Genomic DNA, 26,543 nt, shown 5'->3' on the forward strand with positions numbered 1-26,543 from the left:
TCTTCGCAAGCTGCCTGTAGGCTGACTCAGCATGCTGAAACAGCCCGCTCTTAAAGGGCCATGATGAGCTAGCCGCGATTAAACGTCCCGTATTGAACTGGCTGTGATGAAAGGGCCATAATGAAATGGCCAAGCTGAATTGTTCCATTCTGCTCTCTATTTGTCCTAAACTACTTCAAACTTTAACCATGTCTTATCTACATGAGGTAGAACATATTCAGACTTGTGGAGACATGTTCATAAGGTTGAATTTTTACCATAGTGTAATGGATCACCTTAGTGGGCATGACAAAAGATATTCAGGCAGCATCTTCCATGCAGGGTTAATTGTCACAGAAACCTTGTCTTTAGAGAAACTGAAGCAGAATACTTTAAGCGGTTGACCTCTCCTTCTCCTGGCTAACATAACTTATTGTACTATAAACTCTAGGCACCAGGAGACCAAAGCCTAAAGCTGCTTCAGATACTATAGAACTGTAAAGTTATCTGCTGAATTTGTTGGATCAGTGACTACGCTGGATCAGAATTAAATATAAAAAAAATGCTGGCTGGAAAAGACTACATCAGGGGTGTCCAACCTGCGGCCCCGTGAAGTATTTTGTGCGGCCACGGTTGAGGGCGATGCAGTGTTTTCCTCTGCTGCTCCTGGGTGTTTACTGTCTTGCTGGCTCCCTCCTCTGTCTTGCTGCAGCGTTTGTGCGGCCCCAGAACCATTTTTTTTGGCCAATGCGGCCCAGGGAAGCCAAAAGGTTGGACACCCCTGGACTACTTGAACTCCCCTAAAACACCAAGCTCAGCTTGAATAAAAGACTGAAACTGTGAGACAAAAGAACTGAGCAAGATGACAGTTAACAAAAAAGTCTGGGTGTTACCAAATTTAGACCATGGGGCTCATTTCCCCTCTCCCCCCCAAAAAAAGAAAGACATCCAAAAAATGGCATAAACCAGCACTTGGACATTTTAGGCCTCGATGTACAAAAGGTTTCTCCATGGTTGCCATCAATTGTTAGTAGCAGTCACCATGAATCCTATGCTAATGCTTTACAAGGAGTTCATTAGTATTCTAATTAGCACTCAGAGTAATGCACAGCAGAGAAAAGCGTTGTTTCCCATTCAAACTTTATCGACAGGGTCTGAGCTGTCGTAGTTTTACTTTCCTATCAGTGCCTGAATGCTGATTGGTTCAGGCACTGACAAGAAAGTAAGGCTATGATAGCCCACCCTGCCAGTAAGGGCCCCAACAACCATTAAAAAAACCCAACCAAACAAAAAGCAACCATCCCCCCCGTCCATCCGAGTCTCCCTTATGCCACCCCTGTCCCCGTCCCCCCACCTGCTGAGCCCCTCTGATGTTGCCTCCCCCAAGCCCCCGTACTTTTGTTTTTCAAGATTGGCAGGATGGATGCCCACTCCCTCCTGCTTCAGTCGCTGCTGCCGACAGCCCCCCCCCCCCCCCGACATTCCCTCCCCATACCTTCTAATGAAGACCATAGAAGGGATGTCTACTCCCTCCTGCCGGCAGGCCCACCTCGTCAAAATGGCAGGCCTTATCCTTCCTGGTGCATCCCTGAATGCACTGGGAGGGCCCTGATTGGCTCAGACACCTAAGGCTCCTCCTATGTACTTAAACATTTTGCAGTGAAGGTTTTCAGTGACGATTAATGCTTTTCCCCAATACACATATTAAACTCATCTTGCATAATCCTTAATACAACCTTGCCCTTATATTAAAGACCTAGGAGAATACTAACAGCCATCAACAGAACCATTGGCCAGGCAGAAGTTCTATGATGACAGTACAGTGATACCTTGGAATTCGAACTTAATCCTTTCCAGAACCCTGTTTGAGTTCCAAATCATTTGAGTTCCAAGATAATTTTTCCCATTTAAAATATTAGAAGCTGGACTAATCCGTTCATGGGTTCCACAAACTCAAATTTTATCAACAAATACACTGGATTTTAAGGTAAAATATTAACAAATAATAATACAGCGCAGTATTTTCCTCACTACACTACACAAAGGTGAAAGTCACACGAGATGCTTTCACTACAGCTTCCGACAATGAACTGAACGATGTTATGTGTGGCCCGAAGGCTGGGGAAACGTATGCATAAACACACACGAACAATGTGCAGGGCATTTGGATTCCAAAGCGGCGTTCAGATTCCAGGGCACAATCACACGCGAACAGCGTGCATGGTGTTCAGATTCCAAAGCAGCGTTCGGATTCTGGGGCAAAATTTGCTTGAATTTTTTCGTTCGGATTCCAAGTTGTTTGAGTAGGGGAGAGGGACCTTGGAGTGATAGTGTCCGAAGATCTAAAGGCAAAAAAAACAGTGTGACAAGGCAGTGGCTGCTACCAGGAGGATGCTGGGCTGTAAAAAGAGAGGTGTAGCCAGTAGAAGGAAGGTGTTGATGCCCCTATACAGGTCATTGGTTAGGCCCCACTTAGAGTATTGTGTTCAGTTTTGGAGACCGTATCTGGCGAAGGACGTAAGAAGACTTGAAGCGGTTCCGAGAAGGGCAACGAAAATGATAGGAGGTTTGCGCCAGAAGACGTATGAGGAGAGACTGGAAGCTCTGAATATGTATATCCTAGAGGAAAGGAGGGACAGGGGGGATATGATTCAGACGTTCAAATACTTGAAGGATATTAATATAGAACAAAATCTTTTCCAGAGAAAGGAAAATGGTAAAACCAGAAAGCATAATTTGAGGTTGAGGGATGGTAGATTCAAGAGCAATGTTAGGAAATTCTACTTTACGGAGAGGGTGATGGATGCCTGGAATGCGCTCCCGAGAGAGGTGGTGGAGAAGAAAATGGTGATGGAGTTCAAAAAAGCGTGGGATGAACACAGAAGATTTAGAATCAGAAAATAATATTAAATATTGAACTAAGGCCAGTACTGGGCAGACGGTCTGTATATGGCCGCTTGGGGGTTGATAGGCTGGAGAGGGCTACAATGGCTGGGACGGTGTAGATGGGCTGGAGTAGGTTTTGACGGAGATTTCGGCAGTGGGAACCCAAGCACAGTACCGGGTAGAGCTTTGGATTCTTGCCCAGAAATAGCTAAGAAGAAAAAATTTAAAAAAAATTTAAATTGAATCAGGTTGGGCAGATTGGATGGACCATTCGGGTCTTTATCTGCTGTCATCTACTATATTACTATGAGTACTGGGGCGTTCGGATTCCAAGGTATCACTGTATAATGGAGGGATGAAGGACCTTATGAACAGGAATGTGATTCATAAGAGAAGCACGAAGTGTCTGTATCTAGAGTAACCCAGTCCTTTTGGAAGTACAATACCACTGCTGTATACACCATGGAAGACCAGTTAAGAATAACTACAGTGTCCTCTGCAGGATTGACTCCTCCTACCAGAATTCTAAACAGAGTAATTAGCCTTATGCTTCCCCAGAAGGCAAGTTATTCTGCCAGTATATAAATAACACAACATAGCAGTCAGTGGCTTAGTAAAGGGGGAGCGGAGGGGGGGGCAGTGCACCTTGGGCGCCATGTTGGTGGGGGCACCAGCACCCCTCCTCCTCTTCCCACTTCTCCCCTTGCCACGTGCGCCCCACCCCTTTTCCTATCCCTCGTACCTCTAGCTGTTCCCCGCCAAGAGCAACAACTTCAATGCGCTCCTCGTGACTGCCATCGTCTCTCCTGTCGACGTCGCTTCTGGGTGCCACGCACAGGAAGTGACATCAGAGGGAGAGCCAACAGGGGTCATAAGGAGCAACTTGGAAGTTCTTGTTGGTCGCGGCAGTGTACAACTAGAGGCATGAGGGAAGGGAAGGTGGGGCGCCCGGCAGGGGGGATCAGGGAAGGAGCATGGGGGGGGGGGGCAGAGATGAGGGCAGGGAGGGGGTGCCACCGCCCCAGGCACCTCTCATCCTCGCTATGCCACTGATAGTAGTTCCCTCCACCCTCAACACTCAAGACCAGAGGTAGAAAGTAAAGGGGTGGGGGGTGGGAATGGAACATATGGAATGAAGAAACGTATCCCTTAGATCAGGGGTAGGGAACTCTGGTCCTTGAGAGCCATATTCCAGTCGGGTTTTCAGGATTTCCCCAATGAATATGCATTGAAAGCGGTGCATGCAAATAGATCTCATGAATATTCATTGGGGAAATCCTGAAAACCCAACTGGAATACGGCTCTCGAGGACTAGAGTTCCCTACCTCTGCCTTAGATGAACCAGAAATTCACACTAACTGCTGAATACATTTTAGGTAAAGGGCCTCAACAGAAATAAAAAACAAAACAAAACTGAGTTTCTTTATTTTTTGCTTTTCAGCTCTTTATTAATAGTATTTTTCAGTATATTTTAAAAGATATATAAAATGACAACAAAACATATTTTGGGGCCTTTTTACTAAGCCGCATTATGTGCTAATTTGTGCCTACTGCTGCTTAAAATGGCTCTCAAACATCCTGTGGTAACTTCCAAATTAGCAAGTGCTAACTGCAAGCTACAAAAAAATACAGTAGACTCTCAGTTAACCAGCACCCAAGGGAATTGATAGATGCCAGATAAATGTAGTTTCTGGTTGCTTGAGAGTTACTATTAAAAATAAACCTAACTAATGCTATACCTGGTGTGACCATATGGCTCCAGAAAAAAGGGGACGGATTGAGACATCCGGGTTTTACTTCCATTGAAAGCAATGGAAGTAAGGAGAACAGATTGAGACATCTTGGTTGCTTTCAATGGAAGTAAAACCCGGATGTCTCAATCCGTTCCCTTTTTTCTGGAGCCATATGGTCACACTAGCTATACCCCATACCATAAACTACCGGACATGTGGTAAGTAAAGCATGGGCGTACTCAGGTGTGCCGTACCTTGCCAAGTTTACCCTTACTCCCTCTTTTACTAAGGTGTGTTAGCCATTTTAGTGCACACTAAATGCTAACGCATCCATAGACTTATAATGTGCACATTAGATTTAGCGCTCGCTAAAACACGTAGCATACGCTAGTAAAAGGACCTGTTAAATTTCCACCAGAAAGTGATTTAATTTTCATTTTTATTTAGGGCTTCTTTTACAAAGGTGCGTTAGGGTCTTAACACGCGGAAAAGCGTGCGCTAAAATGCCGCAAGCACTAGCCGCTACCGCCTCCTTATAAGCAGGTGGTAATTTTTCAGCTAGCGTGCGCTAAAAAAGCTAGCGCACCTTAGTAAAAGGAGCCCTTATTGTACTAGCTGATTACCCGGCGTTGCCCGTATATTTATTTATCCCAATCTTCCGGTATCGATAGACTTGTATTCAGTGAACGGCACTGGGAGTGTCATTTAAGCGAGCCCAAAAATTATGGATTAGACACACAGATACATCCAATTTTATATAGAGAGATTACAGTATTTCTTAGATTTTTTTTTTTTTTTTTTGCTGGGTGCATGAGAGTTCTGGTTGCTTAAGCTCCGTTTAGCAGAGAGTCTATTATTTTAATTTTTTTTTTCTTTTTTTGAGGAGAGCATGTCAAGGGGCAGAAAGTGGCCTTTCCTGGGTAATCAGCACAATTACTTTACTGGTTTGTGCAGGAATACCGCCTGCGCCCTTGCTGCCTACACAATGTTGCCAACATTAGCACTTGGCTATAAAAAAAGGCCATTTTCAGGCTATGCTGTAAATGACCTTAGCACACAGGAAAAACCTGTGTAATGACACACTAAGGCCACTTTTTGATGTAGCTTTTATGTAGCTGATTCAAAAATTATGATTCAGTTTACCTTGCAAAATATCTGTATATATTTCAATGCTTAAACATGCATCCTATTTTTAACTTTTTTTTCTTTTTTTAAGTACTAAAATATAACTGCATAAGAACTTAAAATCCAGTCCCATTTCTGTTTTTATCTGTTAAGTGCATTGTCATGATTACTTTTCTCCTGACTTTGCAGTCTTCTCCATTTTTTTCCTTTACTGAGATTATCCCCCCCACCGTTTACTAAACCGCGATAGCGGTTATTAGCGCAGGGAGCCACGCTGAACGCTCTGCACTGCTCCCAGGAACTCTATGAGCGTCAGGAGCAGCACGGAGCATTCAGCGTGGCTCCCTGCATTAATAACCGCTATCGCGGTTTAGTAAAAGGGGGGTGTGTTTTGTAAAATTTACCTGGTTTGTTGGTTTTGTTACCTAAAATTGTATTTTCCTGTACTGTACTGTATATTTGCTTTATTGCTTGTTTGCTAACTCTAGTGGGTCTGGAAAAGTATCCTTTAGTTTTGTTATCCTATGAAAAAATTAATACATTAAAAAAATAATTGATAAAGCAAGATATAGTTATGCTAAAAATTAATGTGTAAATTCTTTACCCACTAAATCATAAGGGCCCGGATTCTGAAAGCGGCACCATTGGTCAAGTGTCATTCCGATTATGACACCATTATCAGAATGGTGCCCTGCAGCAAAGTTAGACACTGGAAATGTAGGCCAGGGCTTTACAGACCAGCTTTTTTGGTGCCTACCTTTGACACAGAACCATGCTTATCGGAGCCAAACATCAATCCTGCCCATAACCGTGTCTCTTTTGGTCGCCACCAATAAACATCTGCATAGACGCAATTCCGGCACCGTGTTTTGTAGGCGCTTCGTGGTACCTTTTCTTTTCTTATTATTTGTTTTTAATTGGTTTTGAACGGCACGGGCAATTACCACACCATTAATAGCCAATTCAAACAATGAAGGGCTCCTTTTACTAAGGTGCGCTAGCGTTTTTAGCGCATGCAGGAAATTACAGCGCGATACGCTTCTAGAACTAACGCCAACTCAATGCTGGCGTTAAGGTCTAGCGTGCGCGTGGCAATGCAGCGCACGCTGTTCCGCGCGTTAAAGCCCTAACGTGGCTTAGTAAAAGGAGCTCTAAGTGCCAGTAGAACGCCTACCGGTGCCTTCCTAACAGTGCCGGTATCTGGGCCAAGGTGTCAATTAGTACAAATCTTGGCAGTTTTTTCCTAGCTTGCCTTTGGGAGAGTTTAATTTTAATTTTATTATTATTTATTCCACATAGATTTGTGAATAGTTTAAACTGGAGTCTTCTTTAATTTGATAAACTATGAAAATTAACTTTACTTTTCTGGTTTCTAAAGACTTTTCCCCCCTCAAATTCTAACTCTAGCTCAGTGCCTTTCTAGGGATTGTTAAATACAATGAAGGGGGTGCTGAAAAATTCTCAGCCCAACCAATCAATTCTGAGCATTATTTTGCCACTGTAGCCGGACAGAGTGTTATCATATTTCATTAAGTGCCAATTTACAGAAACAAAATTCTATGTTTTGATATTGTTTCAGATAATTAAGTGAACCATATATTCATATCATTCTCTTCTTGGTTGGGCTGAGAACTTTTCTACACCCCTTGTAGTACTGTCAACTTAACTCCAAGTCACGGCCGAGTATCAGATTGATTTTGGTCTTTGAACTTTCAGTCTCGTGGCTTACCGGTAATTCTAATCTAGCACGCCAAGCATCAGAAAGCTTGATTATAGAAACTAGGAAACTGGCTGCCCCCACATCAAACGATGACGGGGAATTAAGTTGATAATCCTGCAGCAGACAGAACCTAACGTGAGGCAATAAAATCCCGAAAGAGACATGGTGGATTATATATGACAAGAAAGTTCGCCGGTAAATACTAAAGTATTTCTGTAATGTAAGTATATTTCTTTAGAGCCAACAGGGTAAAAAAAAAAAAAATTACAATAAGTAGCTAGAGAAAAAAATCTAGCAGGAAAGTGTTCATTTATATTTAGTACTAGCTGATGCCCCGGCGTTGCACGGATATTTAATTATAGCAATAACACTGTAAATGGATTCAAATAAAGATACTTTATAGTGGTGAATGAAATTATTGTTTTACAGCTTAATAAAAAGTACAATATTCAAATAATAATGTGAAATATTTGACAAAATGAATACAATACAACTAACGCAAAACGTGATTATAAACAACATTTTTAGTTTCACCTCCAGGAGCAAGAACATATAAATTGTTGGGTGAACCCACCCTTGAGCAAGCAACATAGAGTTGTGGGCCGAGAGACCCCCAGAACATATCAGCCCAGGTAGTGAGGGATCAGCATACCAAGTTTCGGTCAAATCGGTCAAGCCGTTTTTGCGTGATCGCGGCACATACATACATACATCCGATTTTATATATATAGATTCAGACATTTCTAGATCAATGTGGAGGGTGTGAATATCACTGAGAAGCTGATCTTCGGTGGAGATCTATCTCGGTTTAGCGCAGAGCTGGTAGGGGTAGGGGCTTAATGTGACTGCATAGAAGGGATCGGCTCGAGGTCTTGGCTGATTGTCAGGAACATGGAAAGAGAAACACTGCATGAAGGTGGTGAAGAAGATGAAGAGCTCCATCCTGGCCAACTGCTCTCCCAAGCACACTCGGCGTCCTGCCAGACAGGGAAATAAGATTAGTACGTTAGGTTAGTGAATTTGGGGAAGGCTGTAATTGGTCACTTTTCTGAGTCTTTTCCCAAACAACTCTGTCACTATACTTCCACTGTCACCATCAGCAGTATTTCTAGTACAAGGGCCCCCCCCCCCCTTACACACACACAGGGGAAGATCCTCACAATTAAAATGTGCCTAACGTGCTCGCTAAACTGATTCCAGCCGGGGTTAGTGTGCAAATATTTTATTTATTTATTTCGCCCGTCCTCCCAAAGGAGCCCAAAACGGGTTACAGGAGTACATTCATATTATGGGTAGCACAAATTTTAGTGAGACATAGACTTTACAGCATGGACAAAGGTTTAGATTACAGCAATTACTGTATAGAGCGTGTGGCGCAGTGGTTAAAGCTACAGCTTCAACATCCTGGGGTTGTGGGTTCAAACCCACGCTACTCCTTGTGACCCTGGGCAAGTCACTTAATCCCCCCATTGCCCCAGGTACATTAGGTAGATTGTGAGCCCGCCGGGACAGACAGGGAAAAATGCTTGAGTACCTGAATAAATTAATGTAAACCATTCTGAGTTCCCTTGGGAGAACAGTATAGAAAATTGAATAAATAAAAAAAAGATATAACATTTAGACTTACAAATACAGACTTAGTGGACATAGGGTGGTTTAAATTGCAGCATTTTCAGTGTAGATATACTAGGAAGTGAAATCGCTTTTTTTTGCAGGTGGGTCTTCAAGGAGCTGGGTTTGCAAAGAAGAAGGTTTTCAAGGCTTTTCTCAAGTTGTCTAGTGATCTTATGGATGGGGGGATGACGTGCCATGTTCTGGGTATGTAATGAGTGTCTTCGGGCGGTCACAGATGTGAGTGAGCGGCCTGGTGCAATGAGGGGAACGACTGGCCTCCTTTCCCCTCACTGTGCTGAAGAAGCTGCACGCTGGGTAACAAAGCCCTTTAGAGGGCTGAAGAAAGATGGCCGGCTCTGGGCATGAAAGGGGCGGGGCTTCCCACCGAAGAAAAGTTTCCGAGGGGTCCGCTCTGCTCTGCTCGGTGCAGTGAAGGGAACGACTGGCCTCCTTTCCCCTCACTGTGCTGAAGAAGCTGCACGCTGGGTAACAAAGCCCTTTAGAGGGCTGAAGAAAGATGGCCGGCTCTGGGCAAGAAAGGGGCGGGGCTTCCCGCCGAAGAAAAGTTTCCGAGGGGTCCGCTCTGCTCTGCTCGGTGCAGTGAAGGGAACGACTGGCCTCCTTTCCCCTCACTGTGCTGAAGAAGCTGCACGCTGGGTAACAAAGCCCTTTAGAGGGCTGAAGAAAGATGGCCGGCTCTGGGCATGAAAGGGGCGGGGCTTCCCACCGAAGAAAAGTTTCCGAGGGGTCCGCTCTGCTCTGCTCGGTGCAGTGAAGGGAACGACTGGCCTCCTTTCCCCTCACTGTGCTGAAGAAGCTGCACGCTGGGTAACAAAGCCCTTTAGAGGGCTGAAGAAAGATGGCCGGCTCTGGGCATGAAAGGGGCGGGGCTTCCCGCCGAAGAAAAGTTTCCGAGGGGTCCGCTCTGCTCTGCTCGGTGCAGTGAAGGGAACGACTGGCCTCCTTTCCCCTCACTGTGCTGAAGAAGCTGCACGCTGGGTAACAAAGCCCTTTAGAGGGCTGAAGAAATATGGCCGGCTCTGGGCATGAAAGGGGCGGGGCTTCCCGCCGAAGAAAAGTTTCCGAGGGGTCCGCTCTGCTCTGCTCGGTGCAGTGAAGGGAACGACTGGCCTCCTTTCCCCTCACTGTGCTGAAGAAGCTGCACACTGGGTAACAAAGCCCTTTAGAGGGCTGAAGAAAGATGGCCGGCTCTGGGCATGAAAGGGGCGGGGCTTCCCACCGAAGAAAAGTTTCCGAGGGGTCCGCTCTGCTCTGCTCGGTGCAATGAAGGGAACGACTGGCCTCCTTTCCCCTCACTGTGCTGAAGAAGCTGCACGCTGGGTAACAAAGCCCTTTAGAGGGCTGAAGAAAGATGGCCGGCTCTGGGCAAGAAAGGGGCGGGGCTTCCTGCCGAAGAAAAGTTTCCGAGGGGTCCGCTCTGCTCTGCTCGGTGCAGTGAAGGGAACGACTGGCCTCCTTTCCCCTCAGTGTGCTGAAGAAGCTGCACGCTGGGTAACAAAGCCCTTTAGAGGGCTGAAGAAAGATGGCCGGCTCTGGGCAAGAAAGGGGCGGGGCTTCCCGCCGAAGAAAAGTTTCCGAGGGGTCCGCTCTGCTCTGCTCGGTGCAGTGAAGGGAACGACTGGCCTCCTTTCCCCTCACTGTACTGAAGAAGCTGCACGCTGGGTAACAAAGCCCTTTAGAGGGCTGAAGAAAGATGGCCGGCTCTGGGCATGAAAGGGGCGGGGCTTCCCGCCGAAGAAAAGTTTCCGAGGGGTCCGCTCTGCTCTGCTCGGTGCAGTGAAGGGAACGACTGGCCTCCTTTCCCCTCAGTGTGCTGAAGAAGCTGCACGCTGGGTAACAAAGCCCTTTAGAGGGCTGAAGAAAGATGGCCGGCTCTGGGCATGAAAGGGGCGGGGCTTCCCGCCGAAGAAAAGTTTCCGAGGGGTCCGCTCTGCTCTGCTCGGTGCAGTGAAGGGAACGACTGGCCTCCTTTCCCCTCACTGTACTGAAGAAGCTGCACGCTGGGTAACAAAGCCCTTTAGAGGGCTGAAGAAAGATGGCCGGCTCTGGGCATGAAAGGGGCGGGGCTTCCCGCCGAAGAAAAGTTTCCGAGGGGTCCGCTCTGCTCTGCTCGGTGCAGTGAAGGGAACGACTGGCCTCCTTTCCCCTCACTGTACTGAAGAAGCTGCACGCTGGGTAACAAAGCCCTTTAGAGGGCTGAAGAAAGATGGCCGGCTCTGGGCATGAAAGGGGCGAGGCTTCCCGCCGAAGAAAAGTTTCCGAGGGGTCCGCTCTGCTCTGCTCGGTGCAGTGAGGGGAACGACTGGCCTCCTTTCCCCTCACTGTACTGAAGAAGCCGCACACTGGGTAACAAAGCCCTTTAGCGGCAGATTATCAAAACGGCTTACCACGGTCTTTTCCGAGTTATCTAGCAGTCTCCGATATTGCCATTAATATTAAAATGAGCACTCCGAGAAATTTTCTATAATCGCCAAGTGATTCCCTAACCTCATTGTGCCACATTTGCGGCCAAAATTTGCTGACAGTTCTGAGCTGTCGTAGCCTTACTTTCTGATCAGTACCTGAATGCTGAGTGTGCTGTCTAAATCATACTATACAACTACAGCTTCCTGTATAGTCTTTATCTCAGGTTTTTGTGCTGAAAGCAAGGACTCCCCTGAGTTATACTGACCAATGTAAGAGGTTCCTATTCAGCCAACCCTTAATTCTGTAATCTTGGTGTCACCAGCCAGATTCTGAATTGATTGAACAGTTTCTTTAATAATGAAGCAAAAACAAACTTACAGTCAGATGGATTCAATGCAGTTCAAGCCTGTTACATAGCTTCTTACTCTACCAGCATATCAGAGTTAAGCTGGGAGTGTCCACCTTGTGGAGATGACACCGTTCTCCAGACTTAGAAATAAACCTAAGCTCTGTTAGATCATTAGAACTAAAGGGGAAAAAAACCTGGTGGGAGAATAATGCTACACTCAGGTTCTCATTTAGCCATGTGCTCTGCAATTTGGCCACTGCTCTCTCCCAGACTGCAGAAGGAGAAGGCTTATGCTCTGTGGAAGCAGCCTAGCTCTCAGGGAAAGTAAAGCCTCTGGGAATAAGTCCTTGCCAGGGACTAGTTATTTTGTTCATCAATGACAACGTACATTTTCACTGCCTTTTCTGGTTGTTCTTTAAGGTATATTTTTACCACACATATCTTGGTGCATGACCTGCTACTGAGACCTTCTCCACATACTTCAGTGCAGTTCGCAGTGATGCTCTGTGATGTTGTTTGTTCTGTCCTCTTCTCCCCACTTTGGCCTGACTCTGGGGCAGGGGTCCTTGGAAAGGTCGGTCTACTCTTGCCAGGTAGTGCTGCCTGATTCACGATTCGAATCGATTCACCGATTCACTGCGGGTGAATCGATTCGAATCAATTTTAAAAAAAATTTGGCCTCCTGATTCGGTGACTGACCCTCCCCCCTCGCCCCCTAAAGCAGGAGCGGCAGTGCTGCCTCTTGCTGGCCGGCTGATGCCACTCCTATTTTAGAGGGTGAGGGTCAGTCGGGAAGTGCTGTGGTGTCTGGCTTTCCTCCTGGCCTCCCAAGCATCCATTTACCTAATTCCAGCAGCAGAGCAGCCTGAAGAGAGGATCACCGGTGCTAGCGATCTTTGCAGGCTGCCATCGGCCTCCAGAGCTGTTGTTTCCTCTGCCGCGATCCTGCCTGTGATATCAGAGTAGGGGCGGGACAGCGGCAGAGGGAAAACAGCTCCAAAGGCCGATGGCAGCCTGCAAAGATCGCTAGCACCAGCGATCCTCTCTGCAGGCTGCTCCACTGCTGGAATTTGGTAAATGGAAGAGCAGGAGGCCAGGGCGGGTGGTGCAGGCCTTCAGGGGGGACAGGCAGGTCTTCAGGGGTGGGGTGCAGGCTTTCAGGTGAGACGGTACAGGCCTTTAGCGGGGGTACAGGCCTTCAGGGGAGGGGGGCCCTAGTGTACAAGTACACAGAGGGAAGGAGGGAAGGGGGGATTCAAAGAGACGTGCATATGCCGGACTGCGGGGGGGGGGGAAGAAATAATGGGTCTACAAACAGAAGAGAAGGATGGTGGACAATGGGATTTAGGGAGGGAAGGAACAGAAAGGGAGAGAAGTTGGACACAAAGGATGGTGTGGGGGGATAGATACTGGATAGGAGGGTAGTTGGGAAAAGAAAGGGAGAGATGGTGGCCCCTGGGGTTGTGGGAAAGGAGGGAGAGAAGCTGGATGAAAGTGTAGTTGAGAAAAGGTGGCTCTGGGGATGGAGACGAAAAAAAGGAAAGATGCCAGACCTCCTGGGGAGAGAAGGGAAAAGGAAGAGGAGGACAGAGATGGAAGGCGGATGGTTAGCACCGAGAAAGAAGAAGACAACAAATGGACAGAAGACCCTGGCAAGCGAGCTATCAGAAGACACCCAGAGCCTGGGACCAAAATGATTTGAATAATGACCAGACAACAAAAGGTAAAAAAAAATAATTTTATTTTCTATTTTGTGATTACAATATGTCAGATTTGAAATGTGTATCCTGCCAGAGGTGGTGTTAGACCGTGAACGTGAGTTAGGATTTAACAGAGAGAGGAAAAGTCTTTTTTGTTTGTTTATTTTGTTTACACCACTGCGCCAGTGTGAGTAGGAGAGGGCAAATGGGGGGTGAAGAAGCTATAAAAAGGGGTTAAGAGGCTATAAAATAAACCCACCAGGATGTTTGAAAAAAGCACCCAATGGGACAGGAAAATCAAATCAAAAAATTGATTCAATAGGCTGAATCAAATCAAATTTATTTTTCCTGAATCAGGCAGCACTACTGCCAGGATGTAAGGCACTGATGTGTTGGTTACTATCACATACTATGCACTTAATGGCTGCTTTACAGTCTTTAGCCATGTTTTTGGTTGAGGAGCAACACTTATAGCAGATTCGATATTTCCTCAGCAATGCTTTTCGCTCTCTCAAGGTTTTCTCCTTGACCCCTTAACATTTCAGAAGAGGATGTGGTTTTTTTATGTACTGGACATTGTCTTTCTGGGTCCTCTATTGTTTCTATAGTAGGAGGACATTCTGTTGGTTGAGCTGTTGCGGGTAGCACATCTGTCTTGTGAACTGCTACAGACTTTCTAGCAGATTTGCCATACCACTTGACTGGCTTCTCATTCTGGAGTTAGCCTGTCTTCACCTGATCAGGCGTATCATCCCGGAAACTAGGATCATTCTTTCTTTTTGCCAGTTTTCTAATGAAGTCCGTGAAGACTGTGAATGGGGGGGAACGTCCCTTGATTCTCCTCCTTATACTGCATACGTAGAGTTGATCATTTTTCTTTGATATCATATGGCAAGCTCTGATGTGAACTTCTTTATGCCACAGGATGTGTCCAGCTAGCTCAGGCCTGGAAGACTCAGATCGGTCTTATGTGCTTCCAGTTCTTGGAGGAAGTCTCCCAAATCCAGCAGCTTGTCATGATCTTTGCTGGTAAGTCTTGGAAAACTGTTTATTCTCTTCATTAATGCTTGCTGGATGGCTTCTGGGTTGTCATACTGCTGCTCTAGCTCCCACATCTCCTTCAGGTCCTGAGCATCATGTTGGAATGCATTTTTTAGGCGTTTTATCTTTTTGGATGATTCAGGCCCCAGCCACCTGACCGTAATGAAACAGATGAATTCTTGGCTGCAGCAATTCAAACTTAAACTCAACTCTGATAAAGCAAAGTTTTTCATGGTGTCCCCTAGTAAAATTCCTCCTGAACCTTCCATTAGTATAAATTCAACATCGTATACAATCCATCCAACAATTAAAATATTAGGAGTCATTTTAGATCAGCATCTTACTATGAAAACTCAGATGCAGTAGTACGTAAAAGCTATTTTACCTTGTGGAGACTACGAACTATCCGATCTCACTTTGAATTTGCAGCCTTCAGATTACTGGTTCAGTTCATTATTACTGAGTCTTCTTGACTATTGTAACATCGTCTATTTGACAATCACCATGAAAGAACTAGCCAGACTTGTATTAATACAGAACACAGCGGTTAGACTGATCCATGGTTTGAAGAAATATGACCACGTCACATCGTTCTATTGTGAGCTGCACTGGCTGCCTTTGGAGGCAAGGGTGTTATTTAAACTGGGTTGTCTTTGTTATAAGGCTTTATATGGTACAGCCCCCCCCCCCTTTACTTGGTAAATAGACTCTCTATAGCTTCATACAAACACAGTAGAAAAACTCGTGCACTGTTTAACTTTTCATCTGTACAGGGCTGCAGAAGTAAGAAATTTCATAATCAGACCTTAGCGTTTCAGGCGGCTCTTTATGATAAAGAACTTCGAACATTATTGCTCACAGCGTGCTCTTATAAACATTTTAGAACACAGCTGAAGACCTATCTTTTTTCCAAGCACTTGACTAACTAACTTATTCTATTCCCTGGATCATTTTTACTGTTAATAATTTTTTTGTAAACCGCGTTGAACTTACGGCTACGCGGTTATCAAGTACAATGTAATGTAATGTAATCATCAGATTCATCTCTTGCCTGGAACTTGGCTTTATGACTGATATGACATCTTGAAAATCAGCTTTCCACCCACGGTACCTTTCTGGGCAGTCATTTAATTGGGTAAGTCCCATGTTCACTATTTTCTTGTGTGCCATGTATGTTGCTAGGTCTTCTTTTTCTGAGATCCCTATAGTTCTGGCAGTGGGTAGCTGTGGCTGAAGTCATAATGCCATTGTACAGATCCATGGTGAGACCTCATCTGGAATATTGTGTTCAATTCTGGAGACCACATTATCAAAAAGATGTGCGGAGAATTATGTCGGTTCAACGAATGGCCACCAGGATGGTCTTGGGACTCAAGAGCCTCCCATATGAAGAAAGACTGAATAAATTGCAGCTATACTCACTCGAGGAACGTAGAGAGAGGGGGGACATGATTGAGATGTTTAAATATATCACGGGCCGCATCAAGGTGGAAGATGATATCTTCTTTCTTAAAGGACCTTCGACCACAAGAGGTCATCCGCTGAAAATCAGAGGCGGGCAATTTCATGGCGACGCCAGGAAATATTTCTTCACTGAAAGGGTGGTCGATCACTGGAATGAACTTCCACTGCAGGTGATTAATGCCAGCAGCGTGCTAGATTTAAAAAAGAAATGGGATATGCATGTGGGATCTCTAGCGGGATAAAGTCTGAGGGTGGGTCATAAGCGTGGGCAGACTTGATGGGCTATAGCCCTTTTCTGCTGTCATATTCTATGTTTCTGTTACTTGCTGCTGTTGTCCTGCAAACAGGTACGGAGTAAGGCGTGTCAGGTGCCTCATGCTTAATCACAGTGTGCTAAGGGCTGCTCAGTCTTCATTGGAGCCAGGTTCCTGTATGGTGTCAGAATCCTCACTTGAGTGTAACCAAATAAGGGTTATCTGTGCTTATCCTATGTGCTCTTAAACTCAATTACTATGAAAGAAAGCTAGAGACATAAGAGATTCATCTAGATTTCATTCAGTTTATTTGAAATGTTGAGTATAGAAAAAGCTTTGTGGGGAATGTGGGTGCTCATTTCACTGTATGTGTGTCACATACTATGCAAGGGTTCAACCACTGAGCACCAGTTAAGTTCTGGTTGTTACGACAGGTTTTTATGCTTTTGCGCTCCGCATCTACATTTCTATGCTCACTAATGTAGGGCTAGATTCACTAACCTTCAGATCCGCGTCCAATCCGTGGACGATTGGAGGCAGGCCAGCTGAGTCACCCAACATCTCTATGCAAATAGGGGCAATCAGAGGCACGCCCCCATCCGACTACACGGATCGCTGTGTAGCGATCCCGACACATGCTCAGACCATCTACTTTGCCTGTAGATGGGCTGAGCATGCATATGCTGTCCATTTTTGCTGGGTTTTTAAAAAAACTTTTTTTATACTGGCCCCGACTCTCCTTCTCTCCCAGGGAAGGGCGATCCCCGGCAGCAGCAGCCTCTTCCCCTTTGCCGACTCAACACTTGATAAAAGTACAGACTGTAGCAGCGCTCAAGTTCACTGCCCTGGCGAGTCCCTGCCATGTGAAGAGCCCCAGCTAGCCCCAGCGAGTCCCTGCCGCGAAGAGCCTCAGCTAACTTTTTTTAAAGCAGGCATAATTATTGACTCTCCTGATCTTTGCCGCCCTTCCCCATGGTGCAGCCCCGCTTTAAACCCATGGGTTAAAACCCCAGGCTCGCACTACGGGGAAGGGCGGCAGAGATCAGGAGAGTCAGGGGTGGCAAGAGCAGGGTAAGGGCTAGCCTCCGGTGCTGTTCTGGGAAGGAGAGGCGGCAGAGAGCAGGGCGCTTTTGATGGGGCAGAGAGCAGTTTTTTACACAAGCGACTGATCCTCACTAGTCACTCGTTTTTTGATCAGCCAGTCAGTCGTCATGTCAGGAAAAAGTGTAGTGAATCGCATCCTTTCTGCTTTGCATGCCATTTCTCCTTATTTGCATGCACGGATTGGTACATAGGTTAGTGAATCAGGTCAGAGGGAAATCGGGTTGCAAAGGGCTCGCAAACCAATCGGTACACAATCAGTTTGCTTAGTGAATCTAGCCCGTAAAAACTAGCCACTTGAATGTTACCTGCAGAAAATGGCATGAAGGCCTCTCTCTTCACAAACTTCCCTTCAGCATCCAGGAAATGCTCAGGGTAAAATTGGTTTGCATTCTCCCAACAGGTTTCATCTTTCAGGACGGAGGACAGGTTGGTGAAGATGGTTGTCCCCTGACAAGACAAAACAAAAGCAAAGCAAGTGATTAGTGATGAAGTAAATTAAGCTCATCAGGATGCCAAATTGAAAGATTCATCTAGAACAGTCTGGAAATTGTAATCAATACCTTTTCAAGATAGTTGCCACCCTGAAGTTCCCCTCAGACCCATTTATGTGTTTTTTTTTGTTTTTTTTTTTTATTTATTTGTTTACATTTTACAAATTGTTAAACAACAATGTAATAGAAATAAACATTTAAGAAGAAACATAACATAAGTTATAAATCAAAGATTCCACAAATTTAACTAAGTTCATAGTCCACAAACTAGGGAGAGAGAATCCTACACCTCCAAGGGAAGTTGGTTTTCCAAGAAATGTTCATTCAAATTAAATTAGGAGATCAAACAGTTGGATTAAATTAAATTATCATCCTGGTTAATAGAAAAGGCATGGAGGGGATTGGAGCTTAACTAGCTGCCTTACCCTCAAGAAAAAATTTCAACTGATCAGGTTCATAAAATATATATCTATTATTCTGATAGGTAATACAGCATTTACAGGGAAAACGTAACTGAAAAGTTCATCTATCTTGAGTCCATTTTGATACATCAGGAAAAATTGAGACTTTTGAACCATGAAATTCTGAATTATCAGTTTTATAGAATAGACAAAGAACTGCTTCCTTATCTTGTTGAAAAACAAAGGTTACCAATAAAGTTGCTCTTCCCATAATTTCTTCTTGTTGAGATGTTTCCAGGATAGCTGTGAGATCTAAATCTCCTGCTACGGTTCCTTTTCCTTTATCTTCTTTAGGAATATTTAAATAATAAAGTTTATGTACCGGTGGTAAATAATTTTCAGGAAATTTAAGTACTAGTCTCAAGAAGGAATGAAACAGTTCTCTTGCCGGTTGGAATTTGGAGATAGGAAAATTTAAAAGTCTAAGGTTCAAACTCCTGTTAGCATTTTCCAAATTTTCCAATTTTCTAACAAGTAAATTTTTATCCTTCAGTTGTAAGTTAATTGAAGCTTTCGCTTCAGTCATAGATTTTTCTAATTTGTCTATTCTATCGGATTGCTTTAGAAGTTTCTCATCAAAAGTCTTAAACTGTATGTTAGTACTCTGGGCTGAAGTGACGAATTGAGAGCATACCTTATACAGTGATTCCAAGCCACTCCAAATAGCCTCCATGTCTATAACATCAGGTCTTATCAAAGGAGGAAGCAAAGTTGTACCGGGAATCACTCCACTGGATTCCACCTTCTCCTTCTCTGTAGCATTACAGGTTTCTGTTCCTCCATTCTCCATTGTCGGCTGCACAGGAGCCGACAAGCTGTGCAACTCATCCGGGGTCAGAGGGGAAATCGGCAGCACCACCGGAGGAGTCAACTCCGGAGCTTCCTATGCTGCAAACATCGCTCCCAACACCGTCCCGGGGCGAGGAGGAACTCCAGGTCCCATCGGGCTGAGCGAAGTCTCGCCCTCCAAGATCGAGGTCTGCCCCCCTCGATCAGCAGACACGCCCGCTCCAACTGGGACGGCAAAGCTGGTAATCGCCGTCTGCGTCGACGGCGAAGAGGCAGAGAAAGTAGGAAGAACACCCCTCTGTCTTCCCCTGCGCTTCGGCATTGTAAAAAGAGGAAAAAGGAAGGGCAAGTAAGTAAATATTTGCCGGTTGTGCAGGAGCCTCTCGCCGACACGACTTACTCCGTCGCCATCTTGGATCCTCTCCAACATATGCATTCTATGTGTTTTTTTTTTTTTTGTTTGATGGTCTTTTTTGCAATTTCAAAATACATTAACAAGTATCCACTTTTTACAGAAACATAGATTATATTCTTCTGTTGAATTTTAATAGGGGGTCTACCACACGTCTTCCTCGAAACACAACACTGAGGAGACCTGAAGAATAAGCTCCTGGAACTCTTCCTGCTGAAAGTGTGGGACAGCCACGTGGGATCTCTTATGGAGAGAAGGAGATAGTAATGCCAAGGATGGGCAGACTGAGTGGGCCATTTGATTTTTATCTGCCTCATGTTTGTATGAATGGAATTGGCCTCAATACCTATTCTTGAAGTGCGCAGCTACTCATCTTTTCTTTTTTAAACATAATTTTTTTGTTTGTGCAATTTGAAATTAAATTACAAGAATCTATCTTGAAGCACAAAGTGACAATGAATATAGAAAATAATACTAAATACACCAATAACAAGAGAGGAGAAAAAATAAACCCCTCCACTATTTCACCACAGTCCTCAATATAATAAGGGGAGAGCAATAATATACCTCTCCCCCCTTTTACGAACCCACAAAAGTGGTTTTTAGCGCCAGCCACACCCTGAATGCTCTACGCTGCTCCGACACTCACAGAATTCCTATGAGCATCAGGAGCAGAGCCTTTTGCGGTTTTGTAAAAGGAGGGGATAATTAGGAGCTAAGACAAAATTATTACAGAGTAGAAAATAAAACAGAGGTTAAATATCCTTAACTTCACTTAGGACTCCTTTTACGAAGCCGCATTAGCGGTTTAATGCGCGTAATAGCGCGCGCTAAACTGTCAGCCGTGCTAGCCGCTACCGCCTCCTCTTGAGTTTTTCGGGGGGATCAACACGTGATAGAAAGTCGCAGTGCATTAAAGCCGCTAACGCAGCTTCGTAAAAAGAGCCCTTAGTCTAAATTGGATGAGAAAGGAACATATCAAAGAGAAGAATTTATTTATTTAAAATATTTATATCCCGCATGTTCCAAAAATCTATGCGGGTAGATGTCCCAATTAGGCTTTTATTAGCTAGAAAAAAGGGTAACTGAGAAGATTCATAGAAAATATGCTTCTCATCTTTATATTTCACTACACACACGTATAAGTTGTGCTTATCTATATGATCCTAAGACACAAAGGGCTTGATTCTCTAAAAGTGTGTCCCGATTTTAGGCAGCTGTAGGCGTCCTACAGCTGTCTAATCAGCCAATCGGGATGCACGTTTAAAAAAAAAAATGCTCCCCAGGCAGACCTGAAGGCGCCTCCGGGAGCCTAGGGAGACCCGCAAGATGCCTAAGCTCGTCTAAGGGCCTTAGGCGGGCCTCAGGCTGAACCTATGCGGCCCGACGCGTCTCCCTAGTAGATGAGAAGCTTAAAATGTAGGCCAGCAAAATGCTGGTCTACATTGTAAGTAGACGCGGCCGCTATACTTATCGCGGCAAGGGATCTCTCTGCCGCTATAAATATAGCGGGCTGCAGCCTGTCCGATCGCTGGGAGGAGGGTGCCCAATCCCTCCTGCCCGAAGACGCACCCTCCCGACACTACCGATCGCCCCCCCCCCCGACACTACCGACCGCCCCCCCCCAACATTACCGATCTCCTCCCCCCCGACAATATTGGTCGCTGGCAGGAGGGTGCCCAATCCCTCCTGCCCGAAGACGCACCCCCCCCCCGGCGCTAACAACCCCCTCTCCACCAAACCTGTTCTTACAGATGGGTCTTGCACGTCGAGCAAGCAGGCACGCCTTGTCTAAATGAGGTGGGCCCGCCCCTTCCCGGCCCTTCCCGCCGAAGCCTAAGGCCTGATTGGCCCAGGCTCTAGAAGCCTGGACCAATCAGGCCTTAGGCATAGCGGGTCCGCCCATCCCCACTTAATCTAAGGCCTAATTGGCCAATCAGACCTTAGACTTAGTAGGGATGGGCGGACCCGCTATGCCTAAGGCCTGTAACATGGACGCCGGTTACAGAATCGGGGTTTAGTTTAGGCCGATTCTGAATAGGACGCCTCTCCCGGGCGTCCTATACAGAATCAGGGCCTAGGTGTCTTGCGGGCCTCACCTTCAATATAGGCGGCCTGCCTGGGGAGCATTTTTTTTTTAAAAACGTGCATCCCGATTGGCTGATTAGACAGCTGTAGGACGCCTACAGCTGCCTAAAATCGGGACGCACTTTTAGAGAATCAGGCCCAAAAGGAAAAACCGTTGTCTCTTCTGTGTGGCTTGAACTACATCTGGAAAAATACGAATATCTAGCCCACAACAGGCAGAATATTTATGAAGGGAAAAGGTTCTGAAGTCTATTATAAATTGCTTATGAGATTAAAGAAAGAATTAACGACGTTTCCAAAAATATAGTAAGTCCCATTTCTTCCATTACTTCAGCTGGTTCAGTTACTTCTACCTATTTGCCAGGAGGTTGTGGCTACTCACCTTTCTTTCCTCTGAGTGAAGTTCATTTACCATCATTCTCTGTCACCTAACAGTCAACCAATTTCTGATCCAGGTTATCATCCCAAGTCCCATCCCCAAATTGCTCAGTTTGTTTTTGAGCCTCCTATGGAGAACGATATCAAAGGCTTTGCTGAAATTTAAGTAGACTACACATGCCCTCGATCAGCTCCCTCATCACCCATCAGATTAGTTTGACAAGATTTGTCTTTGGTAAAACCATGTTACATCACATCTTGAAACTCATGCAGCTTTGCCATTTCCTTTCTCACTACTGAGGTAAGATTCACCGTCAGTAGTTTCCCACCTGCTCTCTGTTCCACCTCTGTGAAACCGGACCATGTCAGCCTTTCTCTAATCCTATGGTACTTCTCTAGTCATCAAGGATCTATTAAGATCATTTAGAATGGTCTACCAAAAGCTTTCCAAGCTCCCTCATTATCTCTCTGAGTCTCATTGCTTTGTGTACATTCAGTTTTGCAAGTCATTTATAGATCCTTTCTTTCATGAACAGTAAAGTATCTATGCCAAGCCTATATGTGTCTGTCAATCATCTGCAAAACTTTTGACAGGTTTTTTCTTTTGGGAATACTGAGCAGAAGTAATTGTTGGGTAATTCTGGTTTTTCCCTCCACATCTCTACCTATACACTGACCATTGGTATTACTGAATCTCATAATTTTACTTCTGGCCTTTCTCCTTTTGTTTATGTTTATTAAGATTTTTGAAATACCGCTCTTGCATATTACTGACCTAAGTGGTTTACAATGCAACGACTGATTAAGGAAAGGAACTCCTTTAAAGATAGGAAAGATAGAGATAAGATACATATATCCTAACAAGCATTCAATGAGGATAAAACCTAAGATTACATTAAAAATAAAAAATACTAGTTAATTATAAATTGTAAATTAAAAAGATTAAGGAATTAAAATTAATTAATTAAATAATAAAATAAAAAATTCCAGTCAGATAGTCCAGTCCAGTGAAGACAAAGAGGCCCCTTGATGCTGCCATGGAATGCAGCCGTTAACGGTCAAGAAAAAAAATAACAACAACAGTGAATAAAACATCTTCCTGTTGTCTGCTTCAGAAAGTTTACAAGTAACTTCTTTGGAAACAGCATCTTCCCTCTTCTCGGCAACCTTGTGCTTGAGAACAAACTTGACATTCTTAAAGGCAAAGGCTACAAGATATGAACTGACAAAAGTTATATTTGAAAAGTCTTGCCACCTCAGTTTACAACTTCTGCCACTTTTTTCTTCTACTTATACTTTTGCTGTCCTGATTCATTTTTTGTTTTTTTATCTCTCTCAGCTTTAGGCGGCATTCTTTTTTTGTGGTCTGCTGTATTTTGTGAAAGATACCTTTTTCCTTTATTTTTGCATGATCCCTTTGAAGAACTATAAATGTAGGGTTTGTTCTGTAGGCAAAAAGGATATAGAATTGTGGGACTGAGGAGGAACCAGGTAGGCTAGGGACAGGAGCAACAGGGGCTAGATTTTGGAGTCGAGAAACTGTTTTCTGGGTTCATAGACAAAATCGAGCGAGACAACGGCGCGCAGACAACTGAGCGCAAGGTTGACGGCGCACCGAAGAAAAGCACTATTTTAAAGGGTTCCGACGGGGGGTGTTGGTGGGGAACCCCCCTACTTTACTTAACAGACATCGCGCTGGCGTTGTGGGGGGTTTGGGGGGGTTGTAACCCCCCTCATTATACTTGAAACCGAACTTTTTGCCTGTTTTTTAGGGGAAAAGTTCAGTTTTAAGTATAATGTGGGGGGTTACAACCCCCCAAACCCCCCACAATGGCAGTGCAATGTCTGTTAAGTAAAGTGGAGGGGTTCCCCCCACACCCCCCCGTCGGAGCCCTTTAAAATAGTGCTTTTCTTTGGCGCACCGTCAACCTTGCGCTCAGTTCTCTGCGCTCAGTTGTCGGAGTGCCGTTGTCTTGCGCGATTTAGTCCCGTCACCGTTGTCTGTTCTGCTGCAGGCTTGCCCCCTTGGAGAAGAATATCCCTGCTGCTCTGGAATATGAAAAGAAGTGATAGAACTGTGTTCCAGGTTGCTCCCACAGAAATTAGGCCCTAGTAAATATGTGGACTACACTCCACGATTTTAATGCACTATCTGCACTGCTTTGGTCCTTATATTATGGATCTTTAATGCCTTTCTAAGATCAGGCCTGCTTGAGAGTAAATGGAAGAAGATTCAGTCTGCTACTCAACTAGAAAAGATATTATTTGTCACTCCACTTTTAGGTCTATTGGATCAAAAGAAATAAATTTGGGTGGACCTTTTATAGAATTTTGTTCACTCCAAGTACAAGTTAACTGTCTTGCAATGAAAAGAATGAAGGACCTTTCCATCTAGGGAAAAATGTTGGTAAGATAAATGACTAATTAAGATGAACATTTTAGACAGGAACTTAGGATGCATGCAAAGCACCAACCTAAGATGGTGAAACCTAGTAATATCTTTAGAGTCTGGAGCTCACATTCTGTGTATTGAAGAGACAACGACACAGCAACCTCCCAATTTAGATACTTGAACTTACAATAACCTGTAGGCTCAATGGGAGATGGAAGAGATGGGGAATGTGACTTGCAATTAATGCAGGTGTCATTAATATACATTAACTGCTAACATGGCAGATAATACAGTACAATCAACTGCACCTTTGCAGTTGGCTGCTTTCTGCATTAGTGGCCCAGTTATCTTCACCCAAATGCCAGGAACAACCCCTACAATTAACCTGTGGTACCTGCAAAATCTCCAAGGTAGCTGTTGCAGTTGATATCAATTAACTGTAAAATCTTAATCCAGTTTAATAAAGAAGATCCTTAGCTTTCATTAAATAGTATGTTAATTTTATTTAATATACATTTACACATTAATGCATATTAGTAAATCTAGCCCTAAATTTGTAAAACCTCTGGGGAAAGGGAATTACCTACGGCACCTGAATATAACTCATCCTGCATTACTACTGCAAAGACATGAGCTAAATCCAAAAATAAATAACTTCAGGATTTCACATGAGTAAATATTTATTTACACACATAAATGTGTGTAGAGACTTTCAAGGTCCTGTCTTGCTTAGATGGCGGAGATAGCACAGTTACTTACCGTAACAGGTGTTATCCGGGGACAGTAGACAGATATTCTCACATACGGGTGATGTCATCCACGGAGCCCAGAATGGATAGTCTGAAAAGTGAACTATCACTTTAAATTTTAAGAGCTTTGTGACCACCCGCAATGCGCATGTGGAAATGCCTTAACGCATTTGGATGAGTGTGGAGAATCACCTTATCATGGTAAAAAAAACTGTTAAAGATAGGTCTGACACTAACGCCCTCTGCTACTAAATCGCGCTAGCGATTTTAGTGTGGGGAGCTGCGCAGAATGGCCCGCGCTGCTCCCGACGCTCAGAGTTCTTATGAGCGTCAGGAGCAGCGCAAATCATTTAGCGTGGCTCCCGGCGCTAAAACCGCTAGCGCGGTTTAGTAGAAAAGGCCCTAAGACTTGAAACTCACTCAGTTGCGATGCAGAAGTGATAGAGATTAAAAATGCCACTTTCCAAGTGAGAAATTTAAGATGAGCATAGGTCATTGGTTCAAATGGAGGCTTCATCATTCTGGAGAGAACCAGATTAAGATTCCATACCAGTAGAGGCGGTTTTATTTATTTATTTATATACCACTTATATCTTAAGTGGCTTATATTCAGGTACTTTATCATATTTCCCTATTTGTCCCAGCGGGCTCAAACGCTATCTCGTGTACTTGGGGCAATGAGGAGATCAAGTGACTTGCTCAGGGTCAGAAAGAGCAGCAAGGGATTTGAGCCCACAAACTCAGGATGCTAAGGCTGTAGCGCTAACCACTGCACCACACACTCCCATGAGACATGGTGTAATGTTGGCAAGTGCTTTCATAATCCGTCAACAAGAGGATTATTGTTAACATGAACATGGAAAACATTGATAAGCAGTAAGTTGAACTCTGACTGAAGTGGTTTTAAGGGCTGAGTTGGATAAACGGAAAGAAAATTCAAACACTGAAGATATGGAGGATGATGAAGCATCTTGATGATAAATATCATAGTATCATATGCAGTTCTGCTGGAAAGACGGCCATGTAGAAGGGATTTCTGGAGACATTTAAAATTACTCTGACAGGATCAGAAAGATCAGCGTCAGTTAAGGTCATCCCGAAAAGTAGTGTCACATGGGACGACTGTAGAATGGGATGTATAAGAGATCTTTGACTCTGAATGAGAAGAGATGGAAAGATCTAGCCATAATGGATTCTTGCCATAATGGCTGAAACAGGAACAAAAATAGGGCTGAACGGGAACAAAAATAGGTCTATCTGAGGAGTCCCCAAAAGAGAGAATATGCGACGCAAGACCAAGGAGGTGAGCATCCACTCATGTGGCTGAAGAAATTAGCTGAGTTTGTCAACAAGAATATTTGATGCTCCTTGAACACAGATGAGTTTT

At 44.6% G+C, this 26,543-nt stretch overlaps 1 protein-coding gene across 2 annotated transcripts in view; it reads right to left on the reverse strand.

Moving 5' to 3' along the window:
* Positions 1–6,755: 6,755 nt before the first annotated feature.
* LOC117353427 (cytochrome P450 2D15-like) overlaps positions 6,756–26,543 on the reverse strand; it is a 99,351-nt gene continuing 79,563 nt past the window's right edge. Inside the window, exons 8-10 of one of the 2 annotated variants that reach the window (XR_004537936.1) lie at positions 17,702–17,843; positions 8,176–8,420; positions 6,756–7,765 (exon numbers count right to left, since the gene is read on the reverse strand). Coding sequence is in view for 1 of the 2 variants with exons in the window: in XM_033929346.1 (XP_033785237.1) it covers positions 8,242–8,420; positions 17,702–17,843 (321 nt within the window). In the remaining variant the exon portion in view is untranslated. Of the gene's footprint in view, positions 7,766–8,052; positions 8,421–17,701; positions 17,844–26,543 lie in introns of those variants that run through there. The other variant, XM_033929346.1, reaches the window with a different exon arrangement.

Source organism: Geotrypetes seraphini, chromosome 2, assembly GCF_902459505.1.
Source record: "Geotrypetes seraphini chromosome 2, aGeoSer1.1, whole genome shotgun sequence".
NCBI lineage: Eukaryota > Metazoa > Chordata > Amphibia > Gymnophiona > Dermophiidae > Geotrypetes > Geotrypetes seraphini.